Source organism: Spodoptera frugiperda, chromosome 2 (assembly GCF_023101765.2).
Source record: "Spodoptera frugiperda isolate SF20-4 chromosome 2, AGI-APGP_CSIRO_Sfru_2.0, whole genome shotgun sequence".
Classification (NCBI taxonomy): Eukaryota; Metazoa; Arthropoda; class Insecta; order Lepidoptera; family Noctuidae; genus Spodoptera; species Spodoptera frugiperda.
In genome coordinates, this window is record NC_064213.1 from 11887569 (window position 1) to 11910115 (window position 22547).

Below are 22547 nucleotides of genomic sequence, written 5' to 3' on the forward strand. Positions count from 1 at the left end.
TGGGCAAAGAGTACCTATACCTACCTATTGCTTACTCCTGTAGCTGTAGTAATGTTGAAAACTCAAGCCAGCCTACCTACCCATATACTTACATGTAACTACACAAGACTACTACAATAGCTTTTATAAGTAGGCTTGGTGTCAAAATTTATTAATTAGAGACATGTCAGGTAAACGACTGGAAAATATGTATAGGTACTTCACTTGAATTTAATACAAATAAAGGAACTTACAACATTTATATACGTTGGAAAAACCAAGGAAAAATAATAAATAAATTACGATAAATGACTAGAAGTGGGGCGTTTATGTACAAAAGTTTTGGCCAGCCGTGTGGTAAGTACCTAATAATCCCACTTATAGGTACATGACATCCTTCTTTTTTAAGTTTCAAAAGCAAAAAGTGGTGGAAATTCGAATGTAACACTTTTACCAGGGCAGTTAAGTACATGATTACCTAATGAGTTAAGCGGCTGACAAAACCTTTTGTAATCAGGTTTTGGAAGGTTAAGCAAAAAGTGGGGTAAAATATTGGTTGGTATTGAAACGTGACAATTGGTAATTTATCTGTGTTATAATAATAAAGCAGATATCATTATTATTATGGAATAAAAATGCAGAACGCAGAATTCTAATAGCACGTGAACTTCAAAACGTGTTGCAGAGAGCAAAAAAGTTTCTTTAAACTATGCGCCATCTCGCGGATGGTAGCAGAACTAAGTAGTTGCAAATGCCGCCATCTAGCGATTACTTTATGAAAGTAAACCATAGACAGAGACTAATTGTTTTCGTTTACGATTATTAATCTAGAATTAATCTAATTATTTCAACGTATAAAATTAGATTTCATCAATTAACTAGACATTTATTATGTTCAATGTGTAAGTTTTGCAATACATTTCATTCTTATAAGAGAAGCTTAAAGCAGAATCCTATTTTATTCATTACCTGCTATTTTGTCTATGCCTTGCTCTATTATTTTGCGCCTGCGCTCTTGATGGTCTACGCGACGTACCTAAAATCATTTTGTGGAAAATTTGAAGTTTGTTGTTATTTGTGACAACTTATAATTCATAATTATTTATGAAAGCTCCGTGCTAATTACCATTCCAGGCGCGGGGCAAGATTTCACTGTGGTGGTTAGCCTGGATGCGTTCCGACACTATACTTCGAGCGGTGTACGGTAGCCATCTTGGAATCGAACAAAGCTTCAGATGTGTAGTTTGTCTGTTTATCAATAATTTTTGTGCATTTTCTTGTAAATAGTTTGTATGTTTAGGATATGTACGGAACGTTCGTCCATATGTGTAAATAGCTATGGCTGCGACAAGGAAATTACAAGGTAATTTGTTATGTTATCAGGTTAGAGATTGATTGACCCCAACCAATGTAGGTACGTGTTCTAGAGCATTATTGTCAATTGATGAGACCTCTGGCATACTGGAGCCTGCGGTGGCAAGCAGAATATGTGAAACGTGTGATAGTTACACGCGTACAGAGCGCTATGCGTACAGGTGGTCGGTAAAACTTGACAAACTGCCGCGTTTCTTTCGATAGTAGTACTACGGCCACGATTTTATTGTTGTGAACTATCAACATAGACAAGCAGGCGATCTTTATCTGGCCTACCCCCAATATTAATGTGAAAATCTCCAACCGCCGTATTGTTTTTATGTGACACGCTAGTGAAGCAGGTTTCTCGCATTAATGTAATGATGTGGTTTACAGGTGAAATAGACAGGTGTTTAAAAAAGGTAACAGAGGGAGTCGAGACATTTGATGACATCTGGCAGAAGGTTCACAATGCGACGAACAGTAACCAAAAGGAGAAGTATGAAGCAGACCTCAAGAAGGAGATCAAGAAGCTTCAGAGGCTACGGGATCAGATCAAGTCGTGGATCGCCTCCGGGGAGATTAAGGATAAGAGTACACTTTTAGAATATAGGAAACTAATAGAAACAGTGAGTATTGTTTGTTATTATTTACATACACCAGTTAATCTGGCACAGATTGTGAGTGGACTCCGGGCTATATTTGAGTAGACTTAATGCCTATTATGCATGAACTTTGTTATCAAGAGCACTCTTATTGACATTAAAAGCAATGTCAAACAGTTGTGTGTTCATACTCTGTTGCCATATGTATGTGTAACAACAAATATTTGATACAATATTAATTATTATCTGTGTCTTAATTGAATCCATTTAAAGTTCTGAAACATTTTCTAATTAGGTTATCAAAAGGAACAAATCTTATTGCATTATTAGTGTCTTGTTGGATACCCTCAATCCAGTATAAACTGTGACATTGAAATCTGACATGAATTACAATATATACCTTTTAAAAGTGGTCTAAGATAGTCACAACATTTATGTGTTAAAAGTTACTTTCAACTAGACTATCTTTCCACCAGTTTCGCTAGAGATTTTCGAACTTTCAGTATTCTACTTCAAATAATAATTGTTCTACCTCCGTTTCTACATACTGTAAAATAATACCAATTTATGAATTAAATTGTCCAACTACCTGTATGTTGTGTTTCAAACAAATATTAGAAGTTAGGCCTAGCAACTTGCAGGGAATGCTATTAGAATCTCATCGAAAAAAAATATTTGACTCGGACTATCTAATAGATGAATATACTAATTGGTAATAGATACTAATTGGACTATTAGTAATAGTAAAGTTCCTAAAAAAACTTTACATACTACTATAGTGTATCCGTTACCATTTTTGATGTAACTACCAAAGTAATGAATGACTAGTTCATCACACTTCTAAAACAGCTCAATATTTGTGACCAAGTCTATTATATTTCACTCATTTTCGATACTATGTGTACATAGGCTTTTTTAAACAATAATTACTGTCAAAAGAGCCATACTTTCATTCATGAATATAGCATATGATGCTTGTTACTACCGTTTAATACTATATAAAGAATGCTAATAACTTGAGTGCTTATTTGCACATGTTCAATGTACCTATATCATGTTAACATAATAACACTGCCATTACCTGTAACTGGTATTATGAAATGAAGAATATAATTTCCTCATTAAAATGACAATAAAGTTACCAAGAGAGTTTTAAACGAGTTTATTGAACAACAACAGACTTGTTCCATTATGCTTCAATTAGATGTATTTTTTGCAATGATATCAATTGATTCTGTCTGGACACTGGTTGCCTTATGTATTTATACCCAATTGCACTGTACTGTGTATGCATACCAAATAATGTCAGGAAACTTGTTATCCCCATTACTAAATAAAACTTAAACAATTCGATCAGAATTAACTTGCCCAATGAACTGTTAAAAACTTGTGCACTTTCGTAATGCTACTTACCTTAAGTACTTACGAACTTAAACAAGAATTAAAGAAATCAACTTTCAATATAAGTTGTAATTATTGAATTATATTTCAACATTAATTAAAGATAATGCAGTGTATGACACACCCCCAAGTTTCATAATAACATGAGTGACTGATCAATCTTACGAGTGGTGACACAACTTTATCAGTGAGATAAACATGCATTTCATAATACCTACGCTTAGGAACAATGCAGTGCTTTTATGTGTCCAAGGTAAATCAAAGTTATAAAAACTTTATTTATCAATATAAATATCATTGTCGTTGTTGTCAATAGTTTAAATCACTTATCTTTTTTGATAAATCACTTTTACCATTCATAGTACAGATTTTAGTGGTCTATTAATTTATTATAGGCTTTAAAAATCAGCTGAAACTTTTAACAATTGATTATCATTGTAAAATCAAAAGCTAATCATTAATTTTAGCCCAAGCTAGGTACTTCAAGTAATTTAGTACCTCACATGCTATGTTAAACAAATACATATTATGAACTGATGACTAATTAGAATTCTGCTTGTCTAAACTTTTAAGGCTGTTCAAAATCACGCCTATAAAGTACAAAAGTCATCAAAACACAGTGCTTGTATCCTGTAAACAATTTCTCATGTATTAGATACATGTGTGGCACAGATAAAGTGATTTAAATTCAGACTTAACAATCTGGCTTCAGTGCAAGAAACTTGAATGTTTCATAATCCTTGTATGTGTGTGTCATTGAACTCCTAAACCTCTATACCGATATTGATGGAAGTTTTTATGTAGTTTTAGTGGATTCTTAGATACATTTAGAAAATATATAATACTCTATTATTGGGTCATCTAGTTATATTTCAAAAATAATTATTATCATTTATATTTTTATAGACATTTTACGTTTTGTATACAATTTTGTTGATTTGTGAGGAAAAGTGTACCAGGTTATTAAACAAACAATAAAAAACTCATATGCCAAAGGTAAAATGCAGAGTGAGTTTAGTAGGTACCTACATTATAATTGTGTGGAAAACAACTAGTTTATGTATAATGATATCATTGTTGAGATTCAAAGGTTAAATCTTTATTTAATTCTCTTTGCTATATTACAATTTTATTATGTGTTTTTAAAGTGGAAGACTTGGTCAACATCATAATGGCATTGTAGAAATTCCAAAATGTTTATTATTCTTCGCAGATTTGAATTACCAACAAGAGGGACTTTCTCTAATAACTTGTTGCATTTAAGCTAGGAAAACCTGGGCTTAGGAGTCATTCCATTAGACAGTTAAGATTTTTTGTCTAAATCTACAGTTATAATGTGAAATTAAATTACTTATATATATTTATAGACATGCTGATGGCAATCATAGCATTACTTCCGCTCCCAGATAACCTTATAGCTGTTATCAGCATATACCCAGACTCACGACAGACACTTACATTTAGAATATTAAAGTCGAAAATTACCTTAGATATTAAACCGTCAGTTACCCAAATTATGCTGTGAATTGTACCTTATGTCATTTGATAAACAATTACTAATGATGTGTTTTCGTTGTTTCCAGCAAATGGAAAGGTTTAAAGTAGTGGAGCGGGAGACGAAAACGAAGGCGTATTCCAAGGAAGGGCTGGGCGCGGCGCAGAAGCTGGACCCTGCGCAGAAGGAGCGGGAGGAAATGTCCTCGTGGCTCGTCTCCTCCATCGACGCACTTAATTTACAAGTAAGTGCTGACGGGGCGCGGCACACGCGACTAACAATATCGCTCGGCGTGTATTTGCGAGGTATTGTTGGCTTGCGTGCTGCACACCTAGGACACAGATAGACATAGAACTAGACGAGAATACTAACCAATGTAACAATGTACGCAGTCACTAATGTCGATATACTCATGGTTACCTTGATCTGACCTACTGGAGCCCGAAATTAATATTGAATCTCAATCCCGATCTCCCAATCTTTATTCTATGATTTGTCCTCTAAATTAAGGACAAATTGAATGAATGGATTGGCAATTGGCAATTTGTGAACTGAACCAATCGATTTAAATGTCAAAATTTTGATTCGGATTGACTATAAATTTCGGACGCTTGGTGTGCATTATTTGTAAATAAGAAAAGTAAAATGACTTACATGATATCGAATGAAGTATCGATCAGTTTGAGCAACAGTTTGAAGTATCGAGTACATGGTCCAAGAGCTCACTCAGCATCGCAACGATCATATCGATACTTGCTTCGAATCCTGGAGCCACAAGCAGGCAGATTGAAAATACGCTCTCACTCTTAAATTGTCATTCTGAGTAGAAGAAATAACAAACTATGTATTAATCTGCTGTGCTTTGCAAATAATGTTGTTGGATAGCTTCTAACGGTGCGCGATTTGACGGATTCGCACGCTAGTACAAGCAAAGTACACCCAGTTGCCTATGAACGGTCAAGACAGGAAAGTGCGACACAGTGCACTGCCACAGAGCACTGTGTTTGACATTGCTTTGATCCGCAATAGGGTGCAGTGCTAGTAACATGAGTGCATAGCTTGTCGGAAATCTCCCACCTTCAGAAGCCACTTGTATGAATAATCTGAATTGTTAACATCAATTACCGATTGTCTTCTTCAAAATTTAAGTTTACCGAATAGACAGATTTTCACGGTTGTGTAATGTACAAATCGTTTATCTGAAAATCTGTTTATCGGTGCAACGCTACGTGCCGCAACGTTACGGTGCCGGCGGCTTCGCGACTACTCGGTCGTATGCCGCCGGGCCCACCAAATGTCGCGGAGTCTTCGGTTCTCGCTCGAGTCCACGTAGCAGCATCGCGCGCCAATTGAAACTGGTGTGTAGTCTAGTTAACGTTTGCGGGATTGTCAAACAATTATGCCAATTCTAAGTTAATTTGTTTGATAATTCCTGGCAATCTTTAGCGTAGATCGATGTTATTGGTGTTATGATAGCTGTGAGATTGCTCCTATCACTGTTATGGCCTGTGGCAGACGAGGTAGTCAGTTTCCTATCACTGAGATTTTCGTATTACAAAAAATATTACTGTACTTTTATGGTAAATATCAGATGACTGTCTCTGGTCCACATTTAACAGCTGTCACACCAACTCTCATCGATCAGACTTGACACCAGTGAGATTCTCTGTAGAAAGCTTAAGTTCATCAGTGTTGTCGTCCAAATTACGCTTTTCTTCAATTATTCAATTGAATGCGATGTGCACTACCTTAACCAAGCTGGCCAGTTTCCGCTTATTTATCAATGTTACGTAGAAGCTGTATTTAAAGTAATCTTTACATAACATCAACATGCCTTTTATCCCTGAGGGAGCAGGCAGCGGTGCATGTATGAATGTAACACCTATTTTTTTAGCAGTTATGTTGGGAGTCTCATGGGCAAGTCCGTTTTTCATAGAATTTCGAAATTCGAAAACCCTAATACTTAAGTTCCTCGAATGTTTTTACATTTCGACCATTTGACCACCCAACCACATACAGACTACAACCTAAAGTGTGCTTCCATACCGCAGTTGTTACTGGGCGACACGTCATCAGTCAGTATTTTACTAAACTTACTATCAGACGTAAAATAAAATGAATACATGTGGTGGTCAAAGGGTTAAACATGTGAAAGAGGTCTTCTTTGTAATGGGGATGTTTCCAACTCTGTCGAATTCAATATCTAATACACACCACATCATAAGAGAGTACTAACTGTGAAGTCATAGCTTTTGTGCATCATCTGTCTTGATTCTTCCTCACAACTTAGATAAATAATAATACAAAGCATGATCAATTAATAAAACTGTGATTCTTCTGATATATCTCAATGTATTGATAAGCTCGATTCATTCATTCATTGTGACTTCGGAAACATCCCAACTGTATGTTTGTCTTTTGTATGTTCGAAATTGATGAATGGTAGCTGTGCTATGCGGAGTATGCGGTAACATCTTCTTATTTCGCGATAGTAATGCGTGTTAATGATTGCAGGTTGATCAATTTGAGTCTGAAATAGAGTCACTGCTAGTGGGTAAGAAGAAAAGGTTGGACAAAGAGAAACAGGATCGGATGGAGGAACTGAAACTGAAGCTGGAGAAGCACAGGTTCCACATAAAGAAGCTAGAGACACTGCTGAGGATGCTGGACAACATGTCTGTCGAAGTAGAACAGGTTGGTACCAACACCTTTTTTATTTTTAAACTATTTCAGACTATTTTACTGTACTGTACTGTACTGTATTTAGAGCCTTTGTAAGCAGTTTCGAGACTGTTTAATTGTATAAGTGTTTGTATGACCACACTTTATCGACCATTCACTTGGTTTGATCTTCTATGCTGTGAGCTGTGGTCTGTACACACTCAAAAACCCTATCACCAGTCTTGAACAGAGGCCTCTCGCTTGAGGCGAGGAATTGCCATAATCCCCATACTCTACAGGGGCATGAGGGTTCACAGTTCGGTGACTTATAGTTTAAAGGACATTGCTGTCCATCTATCAATGACTAGTCATAGTTTTAGGATGTACTCAAGACCAAAATCCCTACAATAGAGAAAATTTAGTCCACTGTGTTGTGTTTGTGCGTTTGCAGCAATGTACAAACAGTTCTGCTATTAATTTTAATGATATTTTATAGAAGAAAATATCTTTCCTATCTTATTGATAATATTTTTCCTGATTTCTTGTGTATGTATGTGTATTATGTTGCTTAAAGACAATCTTTCTCAAGTCTAAGCAGGTGCATGTTGTATTGCAGATAAAAAGGATAAAGGACGACGTGGAGTACTACATCGACTCGTCGCTGGAGCCGGGCTTCGAGGAGAACGAGTACATCTACGACGACATCCGCGGCCTCGACGACATCGAGCTCAGCGGCGTCGGCCTGCCCTCCTCCGCCACCACCGACAGCAACAACAGCAACGACTCTGCAGGATCTCCCACTAGCATGCTCTCAGGTACCTCAACTCACTAAACAAATATTAATCTTTGTCAAAATCTCGACAAACTAATAATACTAACTCTCTAGTAACCTGCTAGCTAATAAAACAAAATGCTTTCCATGAAACTGGTTGCCTATGTGTGCAGGTGACGTGACGTAGCCAATTTTTAACAAAGCATGCCCCATAGAAATGTTTAATGCTTAGTCATTTCCTACTGTTAAAGGGTGACTGACTAACTCAAAGAATTGACGCAATTTTCCAATACTACTTTTACTAAAAAAAAATGTATTTTGTTTTACTTTCTGTTGTTACTAAAGACTAAACATTAATCCTAATAATTGTATGGTTTGTTCTTGATAAAATTTTGTTTAACCTTTCATTTTGAATATCGAAAAGTCATTAGCATAAAATTCAGACTCGCAATAAATGTTACAAGGCGTCTAGAGTAAAGAAGTTGATTAAAAATGTATTATATCTTTTATTTCCAGGTACAAGTCCAGTAACATCACCAACGTTAGAGGTACACAATCACTCAACAGATTCCATAGACGTCGAAAAAAAGAAAAAAGAAGAGATCATAACCAAAGTGAGTATACACACGTACATACCTGCCTCATACCATTACACATATATTTATTATTATCCATTATCTTGTCTCTTGTACTGCTACGTGGAGTTTTGATGTGGATTTTCCAAATTGATACTTATGTACGATTAGTTTTGGGTTCCAAATAGATAACCGAATGTCCTCCACTAATTTTCGAAGATATCGAATCTTAGTAGGCCTCGAATCCTTCGATAATATCGCTCATTCGTAACATTAGTTGTCGTTCAAAGTTACACGTTAACCCAAATGGTTTTTCATGTAAACTTTAATAGGATTAGTTCGCTCTATTGTCTTGTCCATGTTTACCTATCAAGTAGCTGATACTTGCGATACAATCGCTTTCAATCTGATAAGTCGTAACAGGAAAACAAATACAATATTTTTAACGAAAATATCCTAGATACATTTATAATCTATTGTGTTTAGTAATTATGTATTTGATATTATGATAACTGACTAAACTTTTATCGTATCTAGAACAACATGGGCGTATTTTCAAACACCAAATTTACAAAGAGATGCATGCCGTTTTTATGTTTTGTTATATAGTATATAACAAATGTTGTTATATCTCTCGCCGCTGTGTAAAGATGGTGTGCTCACTTACGCCCTTTTTGTTCTAGGTGTGCGATTTGTCTTTTTCGCCGACAATACATACAAACTTGGTAAGTGCTTTTTTCAATATTTTATTCCTAAAATATTTTTATCTCAAAGGTTCAAATTAAATTCATTTCAATTGCCCATTTTGTCTAAATTTCTCAAAAAAGTGATTTAAAACTTATGTTGTCTCCTCTAAACCACCTAAATGTCAATTTGTCAAAATATTAATGATTCTCTAATGTGTAAAACAAGAGAATTCCCTTCTGCCTCAGTTCTTACGAACCCAAAACCAATCTGGAGAGAGTTTGTGTAAAATAATGTGTGATATATTTGCGTTTGCATTGCAGCCGGTAAAACCGCTGCCGCTGCGCGCGGGTAACGCGGGCGCGGTCAGTAACAGCACGTGTAACGTTAGTTCCTTGCTCAATAACTCCGCAGCATCCACCAATAGGTCAGTCCACTGACACAAGTCTATTTACCACCTTTATTGTCATTTACCCACATATACGGGACTGTTTCAATGAGAGAACGTTGATTAATCAATGGTATAAACAACCATAAAATCTCTGGATTAAGATTGATTTTTGACATTAATTGTGTGGAGTTTCTGTCAAAAAACAAGATCGATCCAGAGGTTTTAGATGAACATGGGTCTCTAAAGTCGGCCATAAGACAGATACAAGCTTTTATATCCCAATAACTTAACTCACACCAACTTATTAATTCAAAATATCCAAATTGACACCCTCAAAACTTGCTAAAATATACTTTATGTAGAAATATTGCAATAATAAGTTTGTGTGGCGAGATATTTGGGTTGTAAAAGCTGTTTCTGCTCAAAATACGGCTTGATCATTTACTTGGCTTAAGCAGTTCCTGTGTATCTTTTATAGATATAAAGGTTAAATATTGTTTTGGAAGGAAACTCCCTGCAAGTATGAATGTCTAAGAAATTATATTCGGACAAAGACCTCCCAAAACCTTATTTAACATTTTTATTCTATTGTTTCGTATCTGCGCATCAGTTGCTATGTGTAGTGACTCATTGTAATGCATGACTTAAAATCTCTCATTGAAATAATTGTCCTGCACACTCGAATATGTAGATAAAAAATAAAATTCACATAAAAATGAGAATACAAAAACGAACTGGCCTTAAATTTATATTTTTTTGTTCTCATTTCGTTGCGCGCATGATTCAAGCTCATTCTAGAATAATTATCATAAAATCTGAATTTTTATTAGACAATTTGTATTACGGAATTGCTATTTTGTACAATAAGCTTATGAAGTTATGTAAATATATCTATCAATCACCTTTTTAATTGCACAGCTTTTCTCATTTATTTGTAATATATTTATTTTAGTACATTTCACAAATCAGTTTAAACTTGGTAGTCGGCGCGTACAAAATTGCCGCCGAACGTAACCTATAAGCTTGTTGTAAGGCAGTTAGCGACATCTCTTCCAATCTCAATGAAATATCTAGCAGACGTAGTCGTGACGCAGGCTGCATTGCACACTGATCTCTGCGCTGCAAGCAATACGTTCCAAAGTCCATTAGTTGACAGCGCTCGATGTGCATACTCATAATTTATACGTGCCGTTTATTGATTTTATGAGATTCTATTTATAAAAGATAGTGTAAGTGACTTAGCAGTATCGGACGCACGTTTTCGTTTGTGATAAGAGTTTCCTTTGATGTTGGCAGTTCTTATTGTTGAATTCGCGTGTTTCGTGCGCTCAAACGGTTTGTGCAGTGTTAGTAAACATGGAAATGTTATGAGACCGTCAACAAGTGCCGCGAGTTTTCAAGGACGTCGGGAGATGTTCGGTTTTCACTTTCCTCGTGTTTAGTGTTGAAGTAGACGTGATGTTATCGATTTACTCTTACATTTAGAGTTATGTAGGACTGTAACCGTATGTAGTTAGGTACGTATATGAAATTAGTCGGTAACTGTGATTGAATAGAACGCAACAAGTGGTCTAGTTTCTGCGTCGGGATCGTTCGAGGTGACTTTATTGTTAACGAGCACTCGGTCCTAGCGAGTTGCAACTTCCTGTAGGAAAATTGTGGAGATCGGTCAGTGAGTAGTTAGAGCGCGCGTGCAGTAGATGTGCATTGAGATGGAAGGGATGTCGGGCGCGGGTCGGTGGTGACCGCGCGGTGCTGACGGCGCGTGTATGTGCAGCATAAGCAACAGCACGGGCGGGCCGGCCGCGTCCAGCTGCAGCACGCCCAGCAAGGCGCCGCCCCCGGACACGCACCACCACCCACGACACGCCAACTCCAACTGCGCCAACACCTCCACAGGTCAGTACCACATACTTACTTATTGTTCTATACCTCTATACTAACTATGTCATTAAGTACACTAACTTGTGTTGATATATTTCGTAACTTGTTACCGTAGTGCTTGTTTTGTCCAGGTTTAAGATTAACCAATGACTAAGTTTGACGTTTAAAATTGTTGTTTTAATAGTTATAATAATGTTCATACAGCTGTGTATAACGTGTGCGTATTTATGTTTACCTTAGTCCCTCGCCTTATTTATCAAATTATAGTTTTAGATAAATAAAGTTTCGGCTGGCTTGTAGGAAACTGTGTTCTTGAATATCGGCATAAAATGTACCTCGTACGTTAATATAGGTCATGGTAGGTGCGTAAGTAAATACACATAATTCATGAGTGTTGTCTGAATTAGTTTAATTGTTTTATATCGAAAGACTAACGAACATCTTAATTTTCCTACATTTATTTAAAGAACTAGCTTTTGCCCGCGACTTCGTTCGCGTGGAATAGTGACTTCCGGCAAATTTTTGGTTTTAACCACATAGTTCCCGATCTCGCGGGATCTCTTCAAAAATGAGATGTGGAAGATATTCCAGGGAACTCTTCAAAAATCAACATAATGAGCTCTGCGTTTGATTTTAATAGATGTATACTCACTTAGGGCATTGAAAAAATAGTTTAAAAACGGACTTTAACTAAAGAAATATTATAATCTTTCCGAACTTAAGATGAAAACTAACTTAAAACTAAAGAAAGCTACGAATTACGAATTTATAACAATTAAAAAAGAAATTATATTAGAACCTATCCTTTATGCTATAATAACCAAGCTTAAACTAAATAATTTAAAAGAAACGACCTCAATCTAATCTAATTAATTTATAAATTAGACTTACAATTTTATTAAAAAAAACTAACTACAGTAACTACTAATAATCGATATCAAACTAAACCTACGTTAAAAAGTTTAACCAGAAAACCAGGAAAACCCTACAAATAAACTTATTAATTGACAAATACAACGAAACCAATTTAGAATATACGAAACAGCAGGACCACTACAGACAAATATTCATACGACTGATAATACACATTTTCTACAATAGCACCGAAGCGCTCGGCCGATACCCAACCAAATAATTGTAACAAAACCATAGCGCAATCTATTTCGATCCCAACGCCATCTATCGAGGATAAAGACAACTTGGATTATTTATTTATACTCCGTTCGGGCATTTTCTTTGTACTAAAAGTTTAATTATATTGATATAATTTTTTTCATACCTTTTTACTATTTGTTAACTTTTTTCGATGAATTAAAACAATAACATGAACCGAAGTCGTGTAACGATCGACATAGAATTATCTATACTCCGTTAGAGCGTTTTCTTTGTACTAAAAGTTGTATTATGTTATATTTTTCATTGCTTTTTACTATTTTGTAAAAACAAATTTCCAATGAATTAAAACAATAACATGAACTGAACAATTGTAATTACACCATTGCGCGATCAACGCCATCTATCTACGGAGTATAGGAACAGCCCGACATTGTTCAATTCCGTACTATAAGTACGAAATTGAACAATAGATGGCGCTGTATGTCCGGAATAAATTTATTTTTTATTTTATTTTTTTTTTATTTTTATTTTATATTTTTTTTATTTTATTTTATTTTTATTTTTATTTTTATTTTTATTTTTATTTTTATTTTTATTTTTATTTTTATTTTATTTTTATTTTTATTTTTATTTTATTTTTATTTTATTTTTATTTTATTTTTATTTTATTTTTATTTTATTTTTATTTTATTTTTATTTTATTTTTATTTCATTTTTATTTCATTTTTATTTCATTTTTATTTTATTTTATTTTATTTTTATTTTATTTTTTGATTTTTGAAATAAAAATATATCTATGTCCTTTCTAAGGTTCTAAACTATATCTGTACCAAATTTCAACCAAATCCGTCAAATAGTTGCGGAGATTAATGGTATAAGCATAGAATGTTCGACGTGATTCTTTAATTTGACATAACTTTTTTATTTATGAACCGATTGACATGAAACAAACACTAAATGTAAATTTAAGCATCCCACAATATATTCGTGAAAACCGCATCCAACTCGGATCAGCCGTTTCTGAGATTAGCGCGCACAGACGAACAGACAAACAGACAAACAGACAAACAGACAAAAAAAAAGTTAATTACATTTTTGGGTTCGACATCGACATAACAATAACCCCTGCTATTTTTTTTATTTTTATTTTCAATGTACAGACAGCACTTTTCTACGATTTTATTATATGTATAGATAGATTGGCAGAAAATTTAATTCACCGAAAACGAGGAAGTACCTACACAGCAACTCATGACTGACAATAGAACTTGCCAAAATATATTTCATTGATTGTCAGCCGGTATACAGAAATAGCCCTTTACTGTCCACGCCTCATCTTCACACGTAAATGTTTCCACACGCCGCGCCGCCAAATTGTAACCAATGATGAATTATTGCGGATATTCCCGGCCGTGTTAGTGGAATGAAATCACATTGGTTACCACTGCATCCGCACAGTTCCGGCTGCAATAGCCTCCATAGCAGCCCCAGCACCGTGCGACTTCCTCCACGCACGATAACCACACATACACAACCCGCGCATAATTAAAACGCACGTTATCATTACAACTAAACGCGATAACGTACGCTTCCATTGTTTACAAAATAAACAAAACGTTTATCGTCGCGAATGAATGGAACACGGCGACCGACAAACTCATTACGAATACGATTAATCGTACATTGGCATTCCGCCAATATTCATAAAATTTGCTAAAAACTGGCGGTAAGCCAGAGCGATGACATGGCGAGAGCGTCGGTTCAGTCGCTAGGCTGTATCGGCCGAGACCTGTGCCTAACTTTAGAAATAATTAAGAAAACATAATAACAATGGTTTCCCGCGCGAATGTACGATAAAACTATGGACGATGGTAAAGATATTGGTGTGGTGTGTCGTGTGTGCATGTATCGCGGCGCGGTGGCGGCGCCCGCCTCAAGGAATGCCGCTACAACTGCGCAGTTTTATGTTTTGTGTGGTTTCCGTGAACTTCAATGGCAGTTACATAATATTTTTGTCATGGTGTGTTGCTGGTGTTGCTGCTTTATGGGAAACATTTGTTGTTTTGGTCTCCTTGACGGTTTTTGTTGTGAGGTGAGCGATGGCCCGGGCGACGCCACGTCAGCATTTTGAAAGCTATCTAGATTGCTACAAGTCGATGGTTACGAAGATTAGATAGCTTAGAGAGCCTAGCACTTTAGATTATATATCTGGCCACAGAATAGAGAAAACATTGAATGGAACCATAACAGTGGTCTGTGTTGTTTGCATTTTGACAGTTGTTGTGTCACTAATGTCAAATCTTCTACGTTTCGAATCTCGTAGAGTTGGCACTGTAATGCGATTTTTGTTATTAGTAAACAAAAGTAGTAAAATAACGAAACTAAACCAACATTTCATTATCAGAACAAAAAGAAATGGTTGTACTACACTTTACTTATTTTATTTTTACTAACAGATTTAAATACATTTGGATATGATTGGTGTGTTAACAAGAGTAATGGGTTACTTTCCGTTTGATTTGACTTTATTTTAACCAAACTAACAATATTTATTTCATTACAGAAATCTAAATATGTTTTAGATTTTCTTACAAGTTCAGTGTGGCATTGTAGTGACAGCATTACAAAAGTCATTATTTTATTTGAAGTTATTTTTTCACAACGCCGATGTTCGATCGACCGTTGCGATGCGTCAGAATTGGGAACGACATTTTTTACTGAATCATGCTCTTTCTAAACATGTTGACATAAAAATAATATGACACGAATTCTTAGCGTCTTTGTCTCAATAACGGGGCATTTTTTATACAGTATTATAATTTTACTTTGGATTAGAAAATGTTCAGCTACTAGTATCATAGATGTCTGTGATAAACAATGAAATATTTATTAAAATTAACATAAACCTGTTGGGTCTAAATAAGTAGATATACTACTAGAAAGAGTTTCATCTGTGTGATTTAAAACACAGGTAGTTTAATTCCCCAGGTACCTGTATACTAGAGTTTGCTTTAGCTAGAAGTAACAATATAAAGTAGGTCAACGGGCTATCGATCGCCTCTCTCCCTCATTATTAATTACACTTCTTTATATTTGTAGTACGAAGGTTGCGTGTGATCTGTATAGACACTTTACTATTGGTTTGATCAGAATAATTATGATAAAGATCAAAAAACTTTTGAAGACTTAGTTATCATGGTGGCAAAGTTTATTGTACTACAAAACCATCTTTATTTGATCTAGAAATTATGAGTTTGCTTTCAGGTATGATAGTATACTAATCTACATGTCTAGAAATTAACTCATCTTTGAATAGATTACATAGAAATTACGATTACAAATTACCCCTAAGTTTGTATGACAGCGCAGCATTATAGGCGATATAAGTATTACAGTAAATCAGTAAATACCTCTAAATTAATGCATCTGTTCTGACAAACAAAGTCACTTCATCACCACGTTTACCTCAGAACATAAATAATCTTGAAACTCCATCAATTTACAGATGACCCCGAAATTGAGACTTCACGATGCTTTTGAGTCACGCGAACAATGTTTGTGAATTATCTGAATGCTAATGCATAATTAGTTTGTTTGTAAACATACAGTTTAGCATCATTTGTATTGTCTGTGACTACAACTGTGGGTATTATGTATTACATTATGTGATTGTCATGTTAATGCTTATTGCGTCAGAGAATCCTTGTACATTCATGTGCAAAAAAGAATACAGATAGAGTTGTGGTATATTTTGAAAGAATACTACAATGAAGTGTTTCTCTGTTTTAACTCAACTGTCACACAGTAGAGTATGAGGAAGTTTGTGACATCACTACATAGTATAAATCAAAGTCGCTTTCTCTGTCCCTTTGTATGCTTAAATCTTTAAAACTATGCAACGGATTTTTTTAATAGATAGAGTGATTCAAGAGGAAGTTTTATTTATATCTATCACCCTTGCACCCTTGCGAAGATGGGGCGGGTCACTAGGAAATAAATAAATCATGTTCCCTAGTCAGATCATAAGTAAATAGTTGGATAATAATGCAATACAATATATTAGCAATTTTCTTAGTACATGTACGTTATGTACCGTGAAATTGTTTGTTAGACAGTAGTGCCCTTACGTGCAACGTATGGCGGCTGCCGTAGTAGCGGCGCGGCGTGAGTCAGCTCCACGTGCGCGCGTTGCGTGCGAGTCTCTGTTTGTAAACACGCCGCATCGATAACCGCTCACGTTTTACGATGCCGTGTCCTACTCACTTCATGGTCTGCCGTGATAAACCGCATTTATGGTGTTGTGTGTCATACTAATCATTATTCTACTAATTAGTTGATAATTATTTATGCTACTAACGTTTGCCAGCTGTATGAAACATTTTTAATTAATCTAATTAGGTTTTTATGTAATAAATTCCTTAAAAAACGTGCGAAAAGTTTTGTCTAGTCCTGTTTGGTTCACGTTACTAATCGTGGTTGATATTTGCATTACAGAAGTAGTGGAGAATGGTCCGGTGTCGACGACCCCCGCGCACACAGCGACACACCTACCGGCAGCCGCGCCCACGCAACCACCGCCTGTGAGTACTGGGCCTACTGTATATTATGTCCACTGGTTTATTCTCCTTTCATTCCCTGAAACAGAAATGACACCAAAAGCTTTCCCATTGTCTTCTTTACTTCAGTGATTCACATTAACCTATGTACAGAATACATTGATTATCAACATCAATCTATTCATTGATGTACACATGTTTATTACAGAACAAAAATTAACACCACAATGATCAAGTTCACTGGGATAAGGTCTTTTTTAACTAATTAAATGTACTAATTCATTACAATATGTTTTGCAGACGTCAAAGAGTTCGTCAGTACCGCTACTTGGTTCGAGCGCGAGTGCGAGCGAAACGGCGCCTTCGCCCCTTACCGTCAACGGGCCTAGCCAACCGCCGCATCATACGCCGCAACATGTTGCTAACAAGTAAGCCCAAACACGCTAAACAGCCAACCTAAGCATTACACACCAAAATAGCTTAAAACTAATTATCAATCCGGAACACAATATTTAGTATAAAAAAGAGGTAAAAAGACAAAAGACCACTGCGCAAATCTCAACTTTAAAATACAGCTATATCACTAAATCATGTTTCGAGAATGATCGCAGTTGCAGATTGGTAAATAGGTCGGGAGTCAGGACAACAAGGGTATTGAAATGTCAGGTTGCGCGCTGTAACTGGGTCGCCGCGACCTCTAGCCGCCGGGCTATAAAGGGAATCTCTATTGTAAATGGATAATGGGTCTATCTAGATAACTACATAGTTGCATTCGAGCCACTGCTCGTCGTATGCAGAATGGGCCGGAAACTATTGTTGACATCCTGATTTAGAGGCTGGGAAGATCTTCTAGGTGCATGAATCTGTAACACTCTGTGATAAATTGCAATGTGTATTGTGTGGGTTATATGCTATATCTCTGCGAAAATATGTGATTCTATATGGCATTCAAATTAGACGTGCGATACTTGGTCAATCTTAATAATGTTATAATACAAAAAGATAGGGAAAGCCACAGACTATTTGTATTGTTTTTTCTATAACTCTCTGATGTATTTCCGTATACACCATCTGGTACTGATATCTCTGTAATTTTCATCCCATTAATTAGAGAACAATATTGAATATACTTCAAACTTCCCCCATCCTAAATAATCAAAATAACCTTGAAACGAACTACACGCGAATCCTTTCAATTTCTACAAGGACAGTGAAACTCCTGTCGCCGGGAATGGGGTCGCTTTGTGAACTAGTTTCACGTAAACGGGTCACGGGCTGTAGGACTAGGTTATTGGGTCAGACTACAGATGGTACAAGTTCACTGGGATAAACTGGAACATTGATTTATAGTAAAGGACTCATCCTTTTAGTAATTTATTAATATTTATGAGATAGTATTTATTGGGGTAGACAGAGATGTATAAAATTGACTTGATTATTTGTTAAAAAAGTTTGCATAAGTCAAGTTCTTAGTTATGAATGATGGGGCACGCTTTGTTAAAATAATTACTATGCTGATTTTAGGTATGAAAATTTTAGTTTAATTTCAGCTTCGTTTAGTAGGATTTTTATACATATGATTAATTTTTTTAGTTGTTTAAAGTTAAGTTTCTGTTTCCCTGTAGTGGTAGAGTGAGTGAAGCGTCGAGTACAGGCGGGCGTGGCAGTAGCGCGGGCGCGGCCACGGCGTCGCTGAAGAGCATGGCGCAGGAAGCCGTGCAGCGGGCCGGGCTCGACCAGCATCATCCACAGGTACACTATACCTTCTCACTTGCAACGCTGCCAGCATTACCAAAGTTCCCATATACAGTGAAACTTGGTTAAGTGGGACCTGGATAAGTGAGAAACCTCCACAAATGGAACTCATACTGAGGTCCCTACCCATTGGCACTGAATTACCTCTATTAGTGGGACAAACAACCCTCTATATCTGGGATTCGTTCTTTCGATTTATCATCTTAGTTACCTCTATAACTGAGACAGCAAGTGAATTTTAATGCATAAACCTCAGTAACTGAGACAACATCATTTTGTTTGTTGATTTACTTTTTCTTATTCATTTATAATGTGCACATAACACATTGTTTTATTTAAGAATCACACCTCTTTATGTGAAATAACCCGCATGTTCACCTCCATTAATGGAACCCTCTGTAAATGAGACAAATATTTATTTATACCTGGTTATCTGAGACACTGAGTTAGTGGAATACCTCTATAAGTGATACCAATTTGAAGGTCCCTTGGCTGTCTCACTTAACGAGGTTTTACTGTATTTATTGCTACAGTAGTCATAAAATGGGGTGTCATTGTAGAAGACATAAGCCTTAAACAACAATGACATTTTCTCCTGTATCAATCAACCTTCAGACACATTTGAAAAAGCACACCTAGACCCGAAACAACACTTTGTGACAGACACAGTTTCGGATCAGTTTGACTGTGCAAATAAATGTAAATCTTAGTATAATATTATAATGCACTTGTTGTATGTTACAGAACCTAAGACGAGGGGCTCCCCTAGCGCAAGCGCACATTCCTCCGTTACTGGGCGTGGCACCGCTAGGCCCGCTACCACTCAACTCTGTAAGGACATCACTTAGTTTACTACGCTATACATACTAACTCTTTACAGTACTAACATTGGTATGGAATACTCCATAAATGAGGAGGAATATTTAACTTGTTCCTCTCTATAGGAGTCACTTTTCTAAGAAACAAAGAAATGTGTCTACATTAAAAACCAACCAAAATATTTTTCTTGACATTAAAAGAATATTTAGGTGTAATTGTAATAAAATTTACCTTTTAGAATAAGCTGGTGACTGGAATTATTTTTCTATTGTTCGTTAGGTACTTACTAATCGCACACAGACTTTCCAACGCACGAGTCTACGACTACTAAGCACGGTGGGGGTTGCCTTCAATAGCTGTATCACTGCCTTATCAAATTAATGATACTGATATGTTTCCAGGAACATCAGCTACAGTTCCAAATGTTGGAATCATCGTTCTACCACATGCCGCACCCGTCCGACTCGGAAAGAACGAGGGTATATTTACCGAGAAATATATGCCCCACGCCGATATACTACAACCAGGTCAGTAGGCGGCCGGGGGAGGGTTACCCAGTAGTTTGCATGCCGACGTCAGCTGTGCTCTTACAGGGCGTTGGAGGTCGATACAAAATACGAATAACGGTTCTGTCGTCCGTCTGTCGGTAATGTGAGCGAGTATGTCCACAGGTGCTGCTTCCCCATTCGGACTCCGTGGAGTTCTTCCAGCGACTGTCGACGGAGACGTTGTTCTTCGTGTTCTACTACATGGAGGGCACGAAGGCGCAGTACCTCGCAGCCAAGGCACTCAAGAAACAAAGCTGGCGGTTCCACACCAAGTACATGATGTGGTTCCAGAGGCATGAAGAGCCCAAGGTCATCAATGAGGAGTATGAACAGGTAATTATCAGGTTGTTGTCCTTCACTTCTGAGGCATAACATGTCAGTTGGTGTTACAATACAATTAAAAGCTGTAGAGTAAAATTTTCACATATCAAGCAAAGAATCCAAAAGCGGCATTATCTGAGCAAGTAGTAATGATGTGTGTGTATGTTTGCAGGGCACATATATCTATTTTGACTATGAGAAGTGGGGCCAGCGCAAGAAGGAGGGCTTCACGTTCGAGTATAAGTACTTAGAGGACCGTGACTTGAACTGAGCGCGTCAGTGTACAGCCGCGCCGCCGCCGCCATTCCTGAAGCAGTATTGTTGTCCACCCGCGGGCCGTCGCCGGCGCCATATTGTCGTCCAGTACCGCGGCCGTCGCCGGCTCGCTGCGGGGCTGTGTCCGTACACTACAGATCTGAATACCTGAGCCTGAGTGTGACTCGATGCTTGAAGTGAATGCCGTGTGCTCTGGACGAGTGGAGTGTGTGAGAAGTACGTAGTGTACCGCAGGAGAGGCCTATCGTCCCGCAGTGGACACACGGACCTCGCGGCCGAGACCTGCGACTGCGCCGCGGGCGTTAACTAAACTCTTACAAAATAGTGTATTTGAACATATTCTGGCAGTTTGTAACATGGAATAAGTTGTGAGGATTGCAAGTCAGTTAGTATTGAAGCCGAAGTGTTTGTAAACTGTACACAAGAACGAACAAGCGAAAGATAACGTGAAGATTAGTTTCAGCCATACAAGGTTGTAAGTAGCGAAACATGTGATATTGTTATAGGCGCCCGGGACGGCGTCGACCCGCGCGACAGTATCGGGGCCGCTGTTCCGGCGGACCGGTCCCTGCACAACCCCTTACATTCGGTTCCACGGAGGGTAGTGTAGGCTTGTGTTCTTATGTCCTTGTGCAGAGACCGGTCTGACACTGGCCACCGATGACCGAAGTGATGGAAATCTCCATAAAACGGCTAACGCACATTATAATTGTAGTACTTTTATTGGAGCATTTTAGGAGCGTATGGCTTTAATATACAGGGTGTCCCTGAAATCGACGTCCAACGGGCACTAGATGATCAGCGAAGTTCCAACTGTTATCAGAAAAATATATATATTTTTAAGTCATACAGTTTTTAAATTATAGTAACTTATGTGTTAGTCATGAAAAGGTACAGCCTGTGCCAGTCTTTTGTCTCTTGTTGCTATAAATTTTTATTTTTTCGTCTGCAGTTTTCCTTACATTATCCTGAATAGTGCTCCAGTAATACGGAATCATAAATTCTTAGCCAACTGCTTTAGATTGGAAAACATTGTTAGTTTTAGAGGAACCAAATGCTCTGAATAAATTTTTCACCTTACTTTAAGTGACTGTACTGAATAAATTATGTATTGCGCTAGTAGTGGCAAATTTCACCAAAGTTGGCGCATTTAATAAGGATTCTAAAATGGTATAGCACTTTGCACATTATTTCTTAAATTCGACACAAAAAAAGATTTTTCAACGAAACTCGGTTTCGATGAATTTATTTGAACTTACTAATATTTCTTCTAGTGTACTCAAATCATACGTTATAACCTCGTATGCACTAGACAACACTTTGCACGCGATTTGTTATCATCATGTTGATAATCAG

General features: G+C 36.9%; 1 protein-coding gene across 7 annotated transcripts; it reads left to right on the forward strand.

Annotated features, from left to right (window-relative positions):
• Positions 1-973: 973 nt before the first annotated feature.
• On the forward strand, positions 974-22023 carry LOC118268850 (CCR4-NOT transcription complex subunit 3). Of its 7 annotated transcripts, none has more exons than XM_050699746.1 (16): positions 975-1342; positions 1729-1961; positions 4922-5077; positions 7348-7527; positions 8093-8309; positions 8783-8880; positions 9525-9566; positions 9849-9952; positions 11694-11815; positions 17411-17496; positions 17773-17900; positions 19098-19224; positions 19972-20058; positions 20448-20573; positions 20718-20927; positions 21088-22023. In XM_050699746.1, the coding sequence occupies exons 1-16, from the start codon at positions 1318-1320 to the stop codon at positions 21184-21186; spliced, it is 2040 nt and encodes a 679-aa protein (XP_050555703.1). In that variant the 5' UTR covers positions 975-1317; the 3' UTR covers positions 21187-22023. The 7 variants fall into 7 exon arrangements, with proteins under 7 accessions (XP_050555715.1, XP_050555703.1, XP_035439488.2 ...); XM_035583595.2 differs by having other exon boundaries at positions 8111-8309; XM_050699737.1 differs by lacking the exon at positions 975-1342 and adding an exon at positions 1490-1517.
• The last annotated feature ends 524 nt before the right edge of the window (positions 22024-22547 follow it).